The sequence below is a fragment of the Vidua macroura genome, chromosome 32, assembly GCF_024509145.1.
Source record: "Vidua macroura isolate BioBank_ID:100142 chromosome 32, ASM2450914v1, whole genome shotgun sequence".
NCBI classification, from domain to species: Eukaryota; Metazoa; Chordata; class Aves; order Passeriformes; family Viduidae; genus Vidua; species Vidua macroura.
Genome location: NC_071602.1, coordinates 1,232,661 through 1,244,957, shown reverse-complemented (window position 1 = coordinate 1,244,957; position 12,297 = coordinate 1,232,661). Strand labels below are relative to the sequence as shown.

Here is a 12,297-nt window from a genome sequence, read left to right as displayed (position 1 = left end):
AAAGATATGGGAATAGGAATAACAGTTATTTACTAGGAAAATCAAAAATATAACTGCAATAATACAAACAAACAAAAAAACCCGAACAACTGACGACCTGACACCCTGTGGGTCAGGGTGTTGGTAGCAGCACCCCCAAACCCAGCTGGGGGAGCAGAGGTTTGGGGGAACAATGGGAAGGGGGTGGGAGAGGGGGCACAGGGGGAGGTGGGAGCCACTGAGGGTCCCCCAGGTCACCCCAGGACTCCCAGGCCCCGTCCCAGCCCCCCCAGTTCCCTCCGCAGCCCCAGCTGAGGGGGCTCAGCCCATGAGCCGCCGTTGTTCAGGGCTCCCCCGAGGGCAACGAATGGGAGAGCTCCCGGCTCGGAGAGGCCCCAGCGGAGGAGGGGATCTTGTTCCTTCTCAAGGGCCTTGAAGGGCCTTCAGGCCCCTCTGAAGAGGAGTCTTCCTCTTTTTAGGGTTTTTTGGGGGGCTCCCACCACTCCAAGGTTGTTTTTTCCTCCCCATTTTAGGGTGTTTGTGGGGCCGCAGCCCCACATGCCCCTTTTTTGGGGGGATCATGACGGTTTTAAGTGACATTTTTATGGGGCCCCCCACTTCAAGCCACTGTAGGGGATGTTTTGCCCCCCCCAGGGTGGATTTTTGGGGTTAAGTGCCCCCACTCTGGTCGGGTCCCACTCCCCTTAAAAGGGCAACACCACTCTCGCTGATTCCGGCAGCGGAGCCCAGGAGGGCTGGGAGTCCCAGGAGGATTTGGGGGTACCTGGGAGGTTTTGGGGGTCCCAGGAGGGTTTGGGAATCCCAAGAGGGTCTGGGGGTACCTGGGTGATGCCAATGATGGCAATGAGCACCCCGTGCTGGGTATAAACATTCATGATGAATTCCTGGGGGGGGGGTTGTGTATCTCCAGGGTTTTTGGGGTCCCGGTGGATTTTTGGGGGGTTCCTAGGGGGGTTTTCAGGGGTCCCGAAGGGGGGGATTGGGCGATCCCGGGGGAACCCAAGGCTGTTTTGGGGTACCTGCCGGTGACAGAGCTGGGACCCTGTGCCGGGTATGAACCTTCTCACTGTGCACTGGCAGCATCAGCATGTTCAGGGAGATCCTGGGGAGCCCGGGGGGTCACCCCAAACCCCAGGGGACCCCAAATGCTCAGGGACCCCCCGAACTCCCCTCACCGCTGGATCTGCTGCAGGCAGGGGGCACCAGCACTCGGCCCCCACCCCCACCATCCCAGGGGGACTGTGGAAGAAATCTGGGGGTGCACGGACAGGTCGGGGGGGACCCCCTAAGTCCTGGGAAAGGGGGAACACCGGGAAACTCCCAGGAATCCCCACTGGGGGGTTAGGGGAGATCCCGGAGGAGTTTGGGTGGGCTTAATTGTGTCACTATCGTCAGGAAAGGGGACTCCAAGGGTCCCCGGTGTCCCCATTCCCAGCTAAAGGTGGGGAAACCCGGGCTGGCTGGGAATAGGGGTCCCGGGTGCCCTCAGTGTTGAGGAAAGGAGGGGCTGGGAGCTGGGAAAGGCAGGAATAGGGGTCCGGGGGGTCTCTGGATGAAGGAAAAGGGGGCTCTGGGGTCTAGGAGAGGCGGGATGGCGGGGAAAGGGGTGCGGGGGTTGCTGGTGCCGGATAAGGGGGTGCAGGGTGGAACCCACGCCGGGAATGGGGGTGCGGGGGGATGGCGGCGCCCGGGAATGGGGGTTCAGGGGCCCCTCGGTGCTCCGGAATGGGCGACCAAAGAGTCCCGGTGCCGGGGGTCCCACTCAGCTCTCGCCGCCCCCCCGGGGCCCCAGGAGCGCCCCCAGCCCCAGCGCTGGAGCCATCGCGCTGCTCCTCCTCACTCCCAGTATGATCCCTGTATGATCCCAGTAGAACTCAGGCACCCAGGAGCTGCTCCCAGTATGATCCCAGTACAGCCCAGTCACTGCCACTCCTGGCATCCCCCCCAGCCCTCTCTGCGTCCCGACCTGTCCCGGCTCCATCCCCGCCCCTTCCCTGGGTGCGGGGGAGGAGGAGGGAGGGAGGAAGAGGAAGGGCGGGAGGAAGAGGCGGAGCGGCAGCAGGAAGCAGCTGGAGGAGAGGGGAGGATGAACCGTGGGGCTCCGGCGCTGCCTGAACTCGCAGCACCCCGGGAGCATCGCCCCCCATCCCGCAGGTGCCCGGGGAGGGGGAGCTCGCCCCAAATATCCCGGGGCTCCCTGGGTTTGGGGTTTTTTGGGGGGATGTTTGGAGCTGGCAGGGCTCCAAAGCCGAGCCGCAGCTGGCCCTCGGGGGGACACCGGGGCTCCCCGGGAGGTGTTTTTGGGGGTCCCGGTGGGCGGCGGTGGCGGCAGAGCCCCGGCGGGGGGACAGCGGTTTTGGGGAGCCCCGGGAGAGCCGCGGCTTCCCTGAGCGGGAGCCCAGAGAGAGGAGAGCCCCAGAAGCCCCAGCGGGGACCCCGAGAGGAGGGGACCCCTTGCAGTGCCGGCACCTCGGCAGTGGGGGGTGCTGGGGCTGGAGGGGTGGCATGGCCGGGAAAGGGGTTTGGGGCTCCTGGGGCCGCCGCCAGGGGCGGCTCCCAGCAGGAGCCCAGTTGCTCCCAGTCGTTCCCCATTGTGATGCATTTTTCCCCTGGCACAGTCCCAGTTGTTCCCAGTGTCATCCAGTGTGTTCTCAGTTCTCCTAATTGCCCCTAGTATAGTCCCAGTCACTCCCAGTATGATCCCAGTGTCTCCCAGCAGGGTCCCAGTCACTCACCCTTGTCCCCAGTTGCCCCCAGCGTGGTCCCAGTTCCCCCCAGCACATTCCCAGTGGCTCCCAGTGTGTCCCAGTTCTAGTGCAATGATGGGGAATATCAAATGCACTGAGGCGTCACGTATGGTTAACACAAAAGCTATGTTTGTGATGGGGTCATAGGTAAAGTTCACTAAGTTCCACCAGGATTGGAATTTCTTTTCAAAATCAGTGGCACTGTCCCAGACTATTTTCCAAAGCTCAGTAGGAAAAGTGCCTTCTTCACTTTCTCTTATAATTGAGGCAACAACTGACTGCATCCATAATTGAGCCTGGATACAGCTGAGAGCTAAAGAAATGTTGTTTTGTGTGGCACCGAGTGCATCAATTACCAATTTGTGATCATTTACATTTACTTCCTCCTAACTTGGTATCATATTTGATAGCAACCACTGATGTGTTCCCAAGGCCAATAAGAACGATTGCAGTGGTTGTTGTAATTTGGTCAAATCTTTAGTTGTGGCAGCCAATTTATTCATTAATACTTCTGAATCAGTACTATTTAGAATTCCCAATCCTGTTCCCACAACACCGGTTATGTCTCTTAGCATCCGTCTTTTAGAAGGGTTTCGCTGTTGCAACCAGGTTGTCCAACGCTGAAAAGAAGTTTGCAAAGAAGGTGAACAATCTGGCTGAATTTCTGAGACGTTGTTTTGCATCAGCAGTTTGACTTGAGAGACCATGCTGGATTAAACAATATTTGTTGTTGACCTGTTTTGCTGATTATATATGGTCCAATTTCAAAAATTTTCGGGCTAAGCATAACCAGTGGTTGGGTGGTAGGTGTCACAACATTAACATCAAGCTCTCCTCAGTATTTAAATCAATATTTTTAAACTTAAAAAAAAAAATAGCACTTCAGTATTTTTGGACCAAAGACAAACTACTTCTACAGTTTGTGTTAATGTGAAATTGTGCCAGTCCTGTACGCTTGGGTACGTACAAATCTTTTTGTGCTTAAAAAGATCCTTTCACTTTTTTTTCTGCATGCTACCACAATTATTTCAGACCATGGCCACTCAGCTGGTTTCTGGCCATGGGGTTGTGGTAGGATGCAGAAAAGTATTACCAGTTTTATCATGGATTAGGTGGTCTTCATGTCCCTCAGAGTTCTTCTGAAAAAGTAAACACAACAGAATCCTGCCACCAAGAGGCAGAAAAGTTAGAATGATGGAATTATCCTGCATGTATTTATCCGATGCTCTTTCCCTAGAGCACCAGAGGCTACCCATGCATATTTATTCAGAGGGGGTTTTAGCACAAGTGGTACTAGTCCTATAGTGAGGGAGGTCCACCAGAACAGGTTGGCCAGGGTAATGTGCTGGATTATTAGGATCATTTGGTACACAGCATAGGAGTCAGTGTAGATACAGACAAGAGAGGTATTCTGTACCTCACGTTGGAAAACACTCCAGACAGCTATCAGCTCCCCAGCCTGAGCACTGCTTTCTCCCCCAGTAATAATTAGTTCACCAGAGGAAATGTGGAGGGCTGCTGCCCTGTACCTCCAGACCTTCCCCTCTCGTTTGGCAGAGCCATCAGTGAACCAAGAATTTGCTGATTGTTCAGGGGAGAAAGGAGGGGCTACTTTGATTACAGAGGCAGGTTTGTCATGGTTGCTATCCAAGCTCTCAGTTTCTTGTATTGCCAAATCTTTCACAGCTGTTATTGAGAAGATGTTACAATAATATTCAATCTGAGCATGCCACTTCCTCACTGAGGCCCTCTGGGCCACCCCATCAGGAGGTGTGACTGTCTTAATAACATTGAAAGGGCCTCTCAACACAATTGGTTGTTGTCGTGCAATTTTTTCCACTTCTATGAGAGCTAAGATAACCACAAACAATCCTTCTTCCCAGGCAGGGTATCTTTTCTCAGCATCTTTGAAACCACGGGAATAAAAACCAACAGGCCTTGTCAGACCCTCAGGACCCCGCTGCCATATGTGTACTGACAGCCCTGAGGAGGCAAATCCCCATTCCACCTGGAAAGGATCTGTAGGATAGATAGGGCCCAGTCCTTGAGGAGCTGTTGCTTCAAAAATCAGCAATTGCAATGCTTTCTCCTGAGAAGGAGTCCAATCCCATTTCACCCCTTTCCTCAACAAGTCATAAAGGGGAACAAATGAGTTGTTCTGGTTACTAAGAAATCTGTCTGGTCTTTCTACAGGAGATACAGCTGCTATGGTTTTTTGAAGGAAAACTGTAGATTTGAGTGATTCTGGAAGCCCTCAAATTAAAGGAGCCATAATTTCAGGCTTTACAGGTAATTGCATTGGTGATTCATAGCCTGTAGTTAATTTTCTCTCATGTATCATTTGCAAGCAGGCAGCTTTGTGAATGTGTTCCAGGGTTTGGTCGGGGGTACCGAGTATGGCTAGAGGTGTCTCCCTTCACTTCCCTGGGTGGGTGAAGAGACAAAATCTGCCTGGGAGGCTCTGCTTAGTTTCTTCAAGTTGTCCCTTCCTTCCCAGACAGTCCAGATACACACAGCAACAACAAAACAACAGTGTCCCGCCTTTTGCACTAAGGGATCATTTGTGAATTTCTGAAGACAGTGTGGGTGCTTTTCACCTGCAACCCTTCTGTCTAGACAGAAATCCTGTCCGTGACACCAATTAATGTCACGATCCGCCCGTAGGGACAAAGGAATCATGATGGTTCTTTTCACTGATCCCAAAAGTGCAAAAGACAAACAAAAAAAAAAAAAGTCTCCGAAGTTCTGGTCAACTCAGGGGTCCAGTTATAGTCCACAGAGGAGAAAGGGGGGAACATGCAGGACAATGAGAGTCTATTGAAGTTGCTGCGGGGGAACAGGTGAGTCCACTGAAACCACAAAGGCAGGACGAACACAATGAAGAATAAGTCCATTGGAGCTACTGAAGGAGAACAGGTCATGTCATGAGTGGTCACACCATCCTCTTCCCCACTCCCTGTGGTAGGGGTCTCAGTCTCAGTCCTTGGGAGGGGGGTTTTCGATCTCCGTCTGTCACAGTGGTAACGAGGCAGGTGAGGGGTCTTCAGTGAGAGACCACTAGAGTGACCCCAAAAGTTCATTTGGCTTAAAGGTGGGGAAACCATTGTAGTCAGCAGGTATCGCAGCAGGCCGTTCCTTGCTGGGTCCGTGCCAGGTCCTTGCCAAGTCCTTGCCAAGTCCTTGCCAGGCCTCGTTCGGAACAGCTAGCGTGACGGTCCAGCAACTGCACCTGCACTGGCGTCTTCTCCAAGCCAGAACTGCCATGGCAGTTAGAATGATGGAATTATCCTGCATGTGGCAATCGGGAGGCAAAAAGAAAATGAGGGGGGCTTCAGACAGCCTCTTACACTGGCTGCTCCCACTTTCATCCCAGTATGATCCCAGTTGCTGCCAGAATAGTTTCAGTTGTTCCCAGTTCCTCCCAGTATGATCCCAGTTGTCCCTAGAATAGTCCCAGTCCCTCTCAGCATGGTTCCACTCACTGCCAGTGCCCCCAGCCTGGTCCCAGCTGTTCCCAGTGTGGTTCCAGTCCCCCCAGAATGGTCACAGCCACTTCCAGTATATCCCAGTTGGCCCAGTAAGGTTCTGGTTAGCTCAGAATGATCCCAGTCTTTCCCAGTTACTCCCAGTTGCCTCCAGCATGATCCCAGTTTCTGGCAGTTGTCCAAAGTGTGGTCCCAGTTGCTCCCAGTATGATCCCATTTGTGGTCTCAGTCCCCTCAGCATGGTTCCAGTACCTTCCAGTTGATCCCAGTTGCTCCCAGTGTGCCCACATTTTCCTCCCACCATGGGCCCAATAGCTCCCAGTAACCCCAGTCAGGATCCATTCACACCTGCTGGAATCCCAGTGGCTCCCAGGATGGTTCCAGTCCTTCCCAGTATGACCCCAGTCACTCCCAGATCCTCCCAGTATGATTCCAGTCCTGCCCAGAGTGACTCCCTGTCACTCCCAGTGTGGGCCCAGTTGCTCCCAGTCACCTCCAGCATTGTTCCAGTCACAGCCAGCACCATTCCAGTCACTCCCAATCTGGTTCCAGTAGGATCCCAGTCACTCTCAGATATTCCCAGTACTATTCCAGTCACTCCCAGTATGATACCAGCCAGTTCCAGTAGGATCCCAGTATGACCCCAGCATGGGCACAGCTGCTCCCATTATCATCCACTGTGGTTCCAGTTGCTCCCATTTACCCCCGCTGTGGTTTCAGTCTCTCCCAGTGTATCCCAGCCACTCCCAGTCACCCTCAGTGTAGTCCCAGTTGCTCCAAGTAAGATCCAGTAGGATGCCAGTTGCCCCCAGCATAGTTCCAGTTGATTCCTATTCTTCCTAGTGTGATCCCAGTTGCCCCCAGTTGTCCCTTGTATCATCCCCATCACTCCCCATATGACCCCAATCCCTCCCAGCATGGTCCCCGTCATGCCCAGTTGCCCCCAGTGTGGTCCCAGTCATGCCCAGTTGTCCCCAGTGTAGACCTAGTCACTTCCACTCGCTCCCAGTTCCCCCCAGCATGTTCCCTGTTGTTCCCCGTGTGTTCCAGTCATCCCCAGTATGGTTACAGACACCCCTCAGTATATCCCAGTTGCCCTCAGCATGTCTGTGGTCATTCCCAGACACTCAGAGTGATCCCAGTAAGGTGCTTGTTATCCCAGTATGATCTTAGTCACGCCCAGTATATCCCAGTTGTCTCCAGCCTGCATCCAGTCCTACCCAGTTCCTCCAGCTTGCAGCATGATCCCAGTTTTTCCCAGTTGCTCCCCTTTATCACCAATATGAGCCCAGTAACCTCCAGTATGATCCTTGTCACATGCCAGCACTCCCAGTATGGTCCCAGTATAATCCCAGTAACTTCCAATCACTCCCAGTATGGTCCCAGTTGCCTCCAGCTAGATCAACCCAGTCAATCCCAGTATGATGCCATTTGCTCCCAGCATGCTCCCATTTGCTCCCAGTCACCCCCAGTATGGGGGATGATGTGCCTGGTGTGTTCCCAGTCGCTCTCAGACACTCCCAGTATTAGTCCAGTCCCTCCCAGTATGATCCAGAGATGCCCCCAGTGTGTTCCCGGTCACTGCCAGTATGAACCAGTTGTGCCCCACATGGTTCCAGTTGCTCCCTTTCACCCTCACTTTTGTTACGGTCACTCCCAGTCTCTCCCAGTGTACCCCAGTTCCTTCCAGCATATTCCCAGTCTCTCCCAGATCCTTCCAGCATGATCGCATTTGCTCACAACCACTTCCAGTCAGCCTCAGTGTAGTCAAACTCACTGCCAGTATGATCCCAGTCACCTCCAGCATGATCCCAGTTGATCCCAGTATAAGCCCAGTTGCTTCCAGTCACCCCAGCATGCACCCAGTGACTCCCAGTTCCTCTCAGTTGCTCCTAGCATGATCCCAGTTGCTCACAGCTGTTCCCGGTCACCCTCATAATGATCCCAGTCAGTCCCAGTATATCCCATTTGCCCCCAGCACAGTCTCAATTGCCCACTGCAGGCTCCTACTCACTCCCAGTGTGATCCCAGTATGATCCCAGTCTCCTCTGGCATGGGCCCAGCTACTTCCAATATGATCCCAGTATGATGTCAGTACAAACCCTGTACCGTCACAGTCACTGCCAGTATGATCCCACTATGATCCCAGTACAATCTCAGTCTATTCCAGTGCTGCCACTCCTGGGATCCCCCAGCCCTCTCTGCGTTGCCCCCTCCCAGATGTCCCGAGAGGAGCCCCAAGGGCTGGCAGTGCCCAGGCAGGGTCCCCAGCAAGGCCCAGTTGGGATGTGCAGCCCCCAGTTTTCCCAGTTTGCCTCTCCTTTTACCCGGGCCAGGTTCCCCCCTGGAACAGCGGGTGGGAGCAGCCAAGAGCCCCACGCTGCCCATCCCAACCTGTCCCGGCTCCATCCCCACTCCTGCCGTGGGCTGCCAGGGCTTCGGGAACAGGGTACCGAGGGTGTCGCTGCTCCTGGGGCAGGAGGAGGAGGGAGGGAAGAGGAGGGATGAAGAAGGAGAGCCAGGTGGATTTAGGGCAAGGAGGTGGGCTTAGGGAGGAGGAGGAGGGATGGAAGAGGAGGAGCGGGAGGAAGAGGAGGGACAAAGGAGGATCAAGGAAAGGAGAAGGAACCATGAGGTCAAGCACTCCCTGAATTCACAGCCTCTCTGGGACCATCACCCCCCCATCCCACAGGTGACCAGGGAGGGGGAGCTTGGCCCAGATACCCTGGGGGGTCCCTGGGTTGGGTTGTTTTGGGGGGATGTTTGGAGAATGCAGAACTGCAAAGCTGAGCGGAAAAGGCCCCTTGGGGAGACATTGGGGGGTCCCGGTGGCGGCTGCCGGCAGAGGCAGCCTGGAGGAGCAGAGCCCTGTGTCCCCCAGGAGCCCAAAGTGGTGAGCCCAAAGAGGGGGGAGCGCCGCCATTGGCGGGACCCTCAAGAGCCTGGAGAGGGGCAGGGGGGACTCGTTGGAGCCCCTGCAGCCCAAAGCAGAGAATAAGGGGAGAAGGGACCCCAGGAGCCCAAAAAGCCCTGGCATCCCTAAATGGGGAGAGTGAAGAGGGGGGAGCTTTTGGGATTGCTGGCACTCCCAGCAGCCTGTGGAGGGTGGGCACCAAGGAGAAGGGGGACCCCCCAATCCAAGCGTGACCCCCAGCAGCCGGGACAGGGGGAAACGCCAAACACCAAAGGGGAGAGACCAGAGATGGGGAACTCCTGGGAGGCATTTTCAGGGCTGAATCTTGGTGTTTGGGAGGTTTTTATGGACCCCAGATGGCTGGTGACATCTAGAGATGGACTTGGGCAGAGGGACCTTCAAACTCAACCCTTGTTTTTGAACCCTTGTTCATCCCTTGTTTTTCCCCAAACCAGGATTTCCCATTCCCAGACCATAGCTGGATGGAGGAGGAGACTGCGAGGAACAGGAAGATGCCCCAGGACCCCCAGGCAGGTGAGGAGAAAGTCAGTGCCCCTTTCCCCCTCTCTCCTGCTCCATCTCCCAGCCCAGCACGGCCCCCGGCTGCAGGACAGCCTCGCTGCCGACACCGTCCTGCCGGGGACGCACTGGGGGGATCTCCTTCCCCTTCACTCTGGCACGGAGGCAAATCCCATCCTCTCCTTGTCCTTCCTCCCCCAGACCAGGAGCTGAGGATGGAGACCAGGGAGGACAAATCCCCACGGCAGAACCTCGTGGAAGAGGCTGTTTTGAGCAGCTCTATGGCACAGGAATCCAACAGGGAGGAAACGCCCCGGAGATCCCACAGGAGGAGGGGCTGCAAAGCCAGCCCAGGGTGCTCTGAGGAGGAAAGACCCACCCTGTGCCAGGAAGGTGGGCAGAGCTTCAGCCAGAGCTCGGAGCTGGTGGTCCATGAGCAGCTTCATGATGGGGAAAAGCCCTACAAGTGCCTAGAGTGTGGGAAGAGCTTCAGGCAGAGCTCCTACCTGATCCAGCACCAGTTGATCCACACCGGGGAATGGCCCTACGAGTGTGGGGAGTGTGGGAAGGGCTTCAGCTACAGATCCACCCTCGTCATCCACCAACGCATCCACACCGGGGAGAGGCCCTACGAGTGTCCTGAGTGTCAGAAGAGGTTTCAGAGCAGCTCCAGTCTCCTTGTGCATCAGCGGATTCACACAGAGGAGAGGCCCTTCCGCTGCCTCGACTGTGGGAAGGGCTTCAAGTACAACTCCACCCTCGTCATCCACCGGCGCATCCACAGCGGAGAGAGGCCCTACGAGTGTGGGGAATGTGGGATGGGCTTCATCTGCAGATCCCACTTGATCTGCCACCAGAGGATCCACACTGGGGAACAGCCCTACGAGTGTGGGGAATGTGGGAAGAGCTTCAGCCAGAGCTCCCACTTGATCTGCCATCAGAAGATCCACACTGGGGAAAGGCCATACAAATGTGGGGAATGTGGGAAGAGCTTCAGCCAGAGGTCCCAACTGATCATCCACCAAATGATCCACACTGGGGAGCGGCCCTATGAGTGTCCCGAGTGTCAGAAGAGGTTTCAGACCAGCTCCAGTCTCCTCGTGCACCGGCGCATCCACACTGGGGAGAGGCCCTACACGTGTCCCCAGTGTGGAAAGAGCTTCTCCACGAACTCTCACTTGACCCAACACCAACGGAGGCACCGGTAAGGGAAGCCCTGCAAATGCCTCAGCTGTGCGAAGAGCTTCGTGCGCTGCCCCAACGCCATCCCCCATGGGAGAACCCACATTGGGCAGAGCCCTGGTGACGCACATTCCCAATGATCTCTGCTGAGAAGACACCTGGCTGGCAGTCTCCACGTCCTCCTGGATCCCCATAGGCACCTGGTGAACTCAGGGCAGGAACATCCATTGGGAGTCTGATCAACATTGAAAATTAATTGGGAAGAGCTGATTTTTTGACTTTACACCCAAAAAAATCTCACCTGCTGTGTCATTGTTTCTTCTGGTGGCATCAAGCAACAATGGATGATCTTGGAGGTCTTTTCCTACCTGAATAATTCCCATGTTTATCCCATCAAAACACCCAGAATTTGGGTAAAAATAAAGAAATTAGGTAAAGTGATCAAAAGCTGAGTAATTTTACTGGGATTTGAGCATGAATTTGGGGTTGAGGGGGAGATTCAGGAGGATTTAGGTGTTCTGGGACCAAGGGACATGGCCATGATCTCGTAGTTGTTCCAGCAGAACATGTCCATCTGACCCCATCTGTTCTCCAGGAATTCCGGTTGTCTGTCCCAGTCCCTGGCCTGGGTCTGCCCATCCAGGGTGTCCCCCACAAAGTGCCCAAATTGCTACTGAAGTGACCGAGCTGCTCCTGGCTGGGGATGTTCCTGTCCACCAGCCTCTCCAGGTCAGCTCCATGGAGGGCTGGGAGGGGTTTTACGGACTTCTGGTGGGACTGAAAGAGGCTTTTGTGGCTCTTGGGGCCATTTGTGCTACTGGGAGGGGGTTTGGGGGCCTGCTGGAAGTAACTGGGATATACTGGGAATGAGTGAGGTCATCCTGGGGGCAACTGGAACCATACTGGGGACTCTGGGGTGACTGCAAATGAGCATGCTGGGGGCAACTGGGATATACTGGGCGCGTCTGGCACCATACTGGAGGGGACAACACTGGGAACAGCTGGGACCATGTTGGGGGCAAGTGGGGGCAACTGGGAGTGACTGTATCTATGCTGGGAGCCACTGAGGTCATACTGGCAGTGAGCAGGACTGTACTGGGGGTGACTGGGTGCAACTGGGATCGTACTATGTGGAACTGGGACGACACTGAGGGGGGGATGAGGATCACACTGGGAGTGATCAGCAGCATGCTGAGGGCAGTTTGGACCATGTTGGGGACAACTGGGATATACTGGGAGCAACTGGAACTGAACTAAGGGTCACTTGGAGTGGCTGTGGGTAACTGGAATCATGCTGGAAGCAACTGGGAGGAAGTGGGAGTGACTGGGACCATGCTGGGGACAACTGGGGTATACTGGGAGAGACTGGGAGTCACTGGGATCATACTGGGAGGGACTGGAACCACGGCAATGACCTGGGCTGGGTGATGTGGGCCCTCAGGGAGCGCAG

General features: G+C 55.1%; 1 protein-coding gene across 1 annotated transcript; it reads left to right on the top strand.

The window, feature by feature from the left end:
* Positions 1-2,070: 2,070 nt before the first annotated feature.
* LOC128820896 (zinc finger protein 239-like) lies at positions 2,071-11,283 on the top strand. Its single transcript, XM_054001738.1, has 4 exons — positions 2,071-2,154; positions 4,941-5,036; positions 9,602-9,680; positions 9,867-11,283. The coding sequence occupies exons 3-4, from the start codon at positions 9,629-9,631 to the stop codon at positions 10,871-10,873; spliced, it is 1,059 nt and encodes a 352-aa protein (XP_053857713.1). The 5' UTR covers positions 2,071-2,154; positions 4,941-5,036; positions 9,602-9,628; the 3' UTR covers positions 10,874-11,283.
* Positions 11,284-12,297: the final 1,014 nt, after the last annotated feature.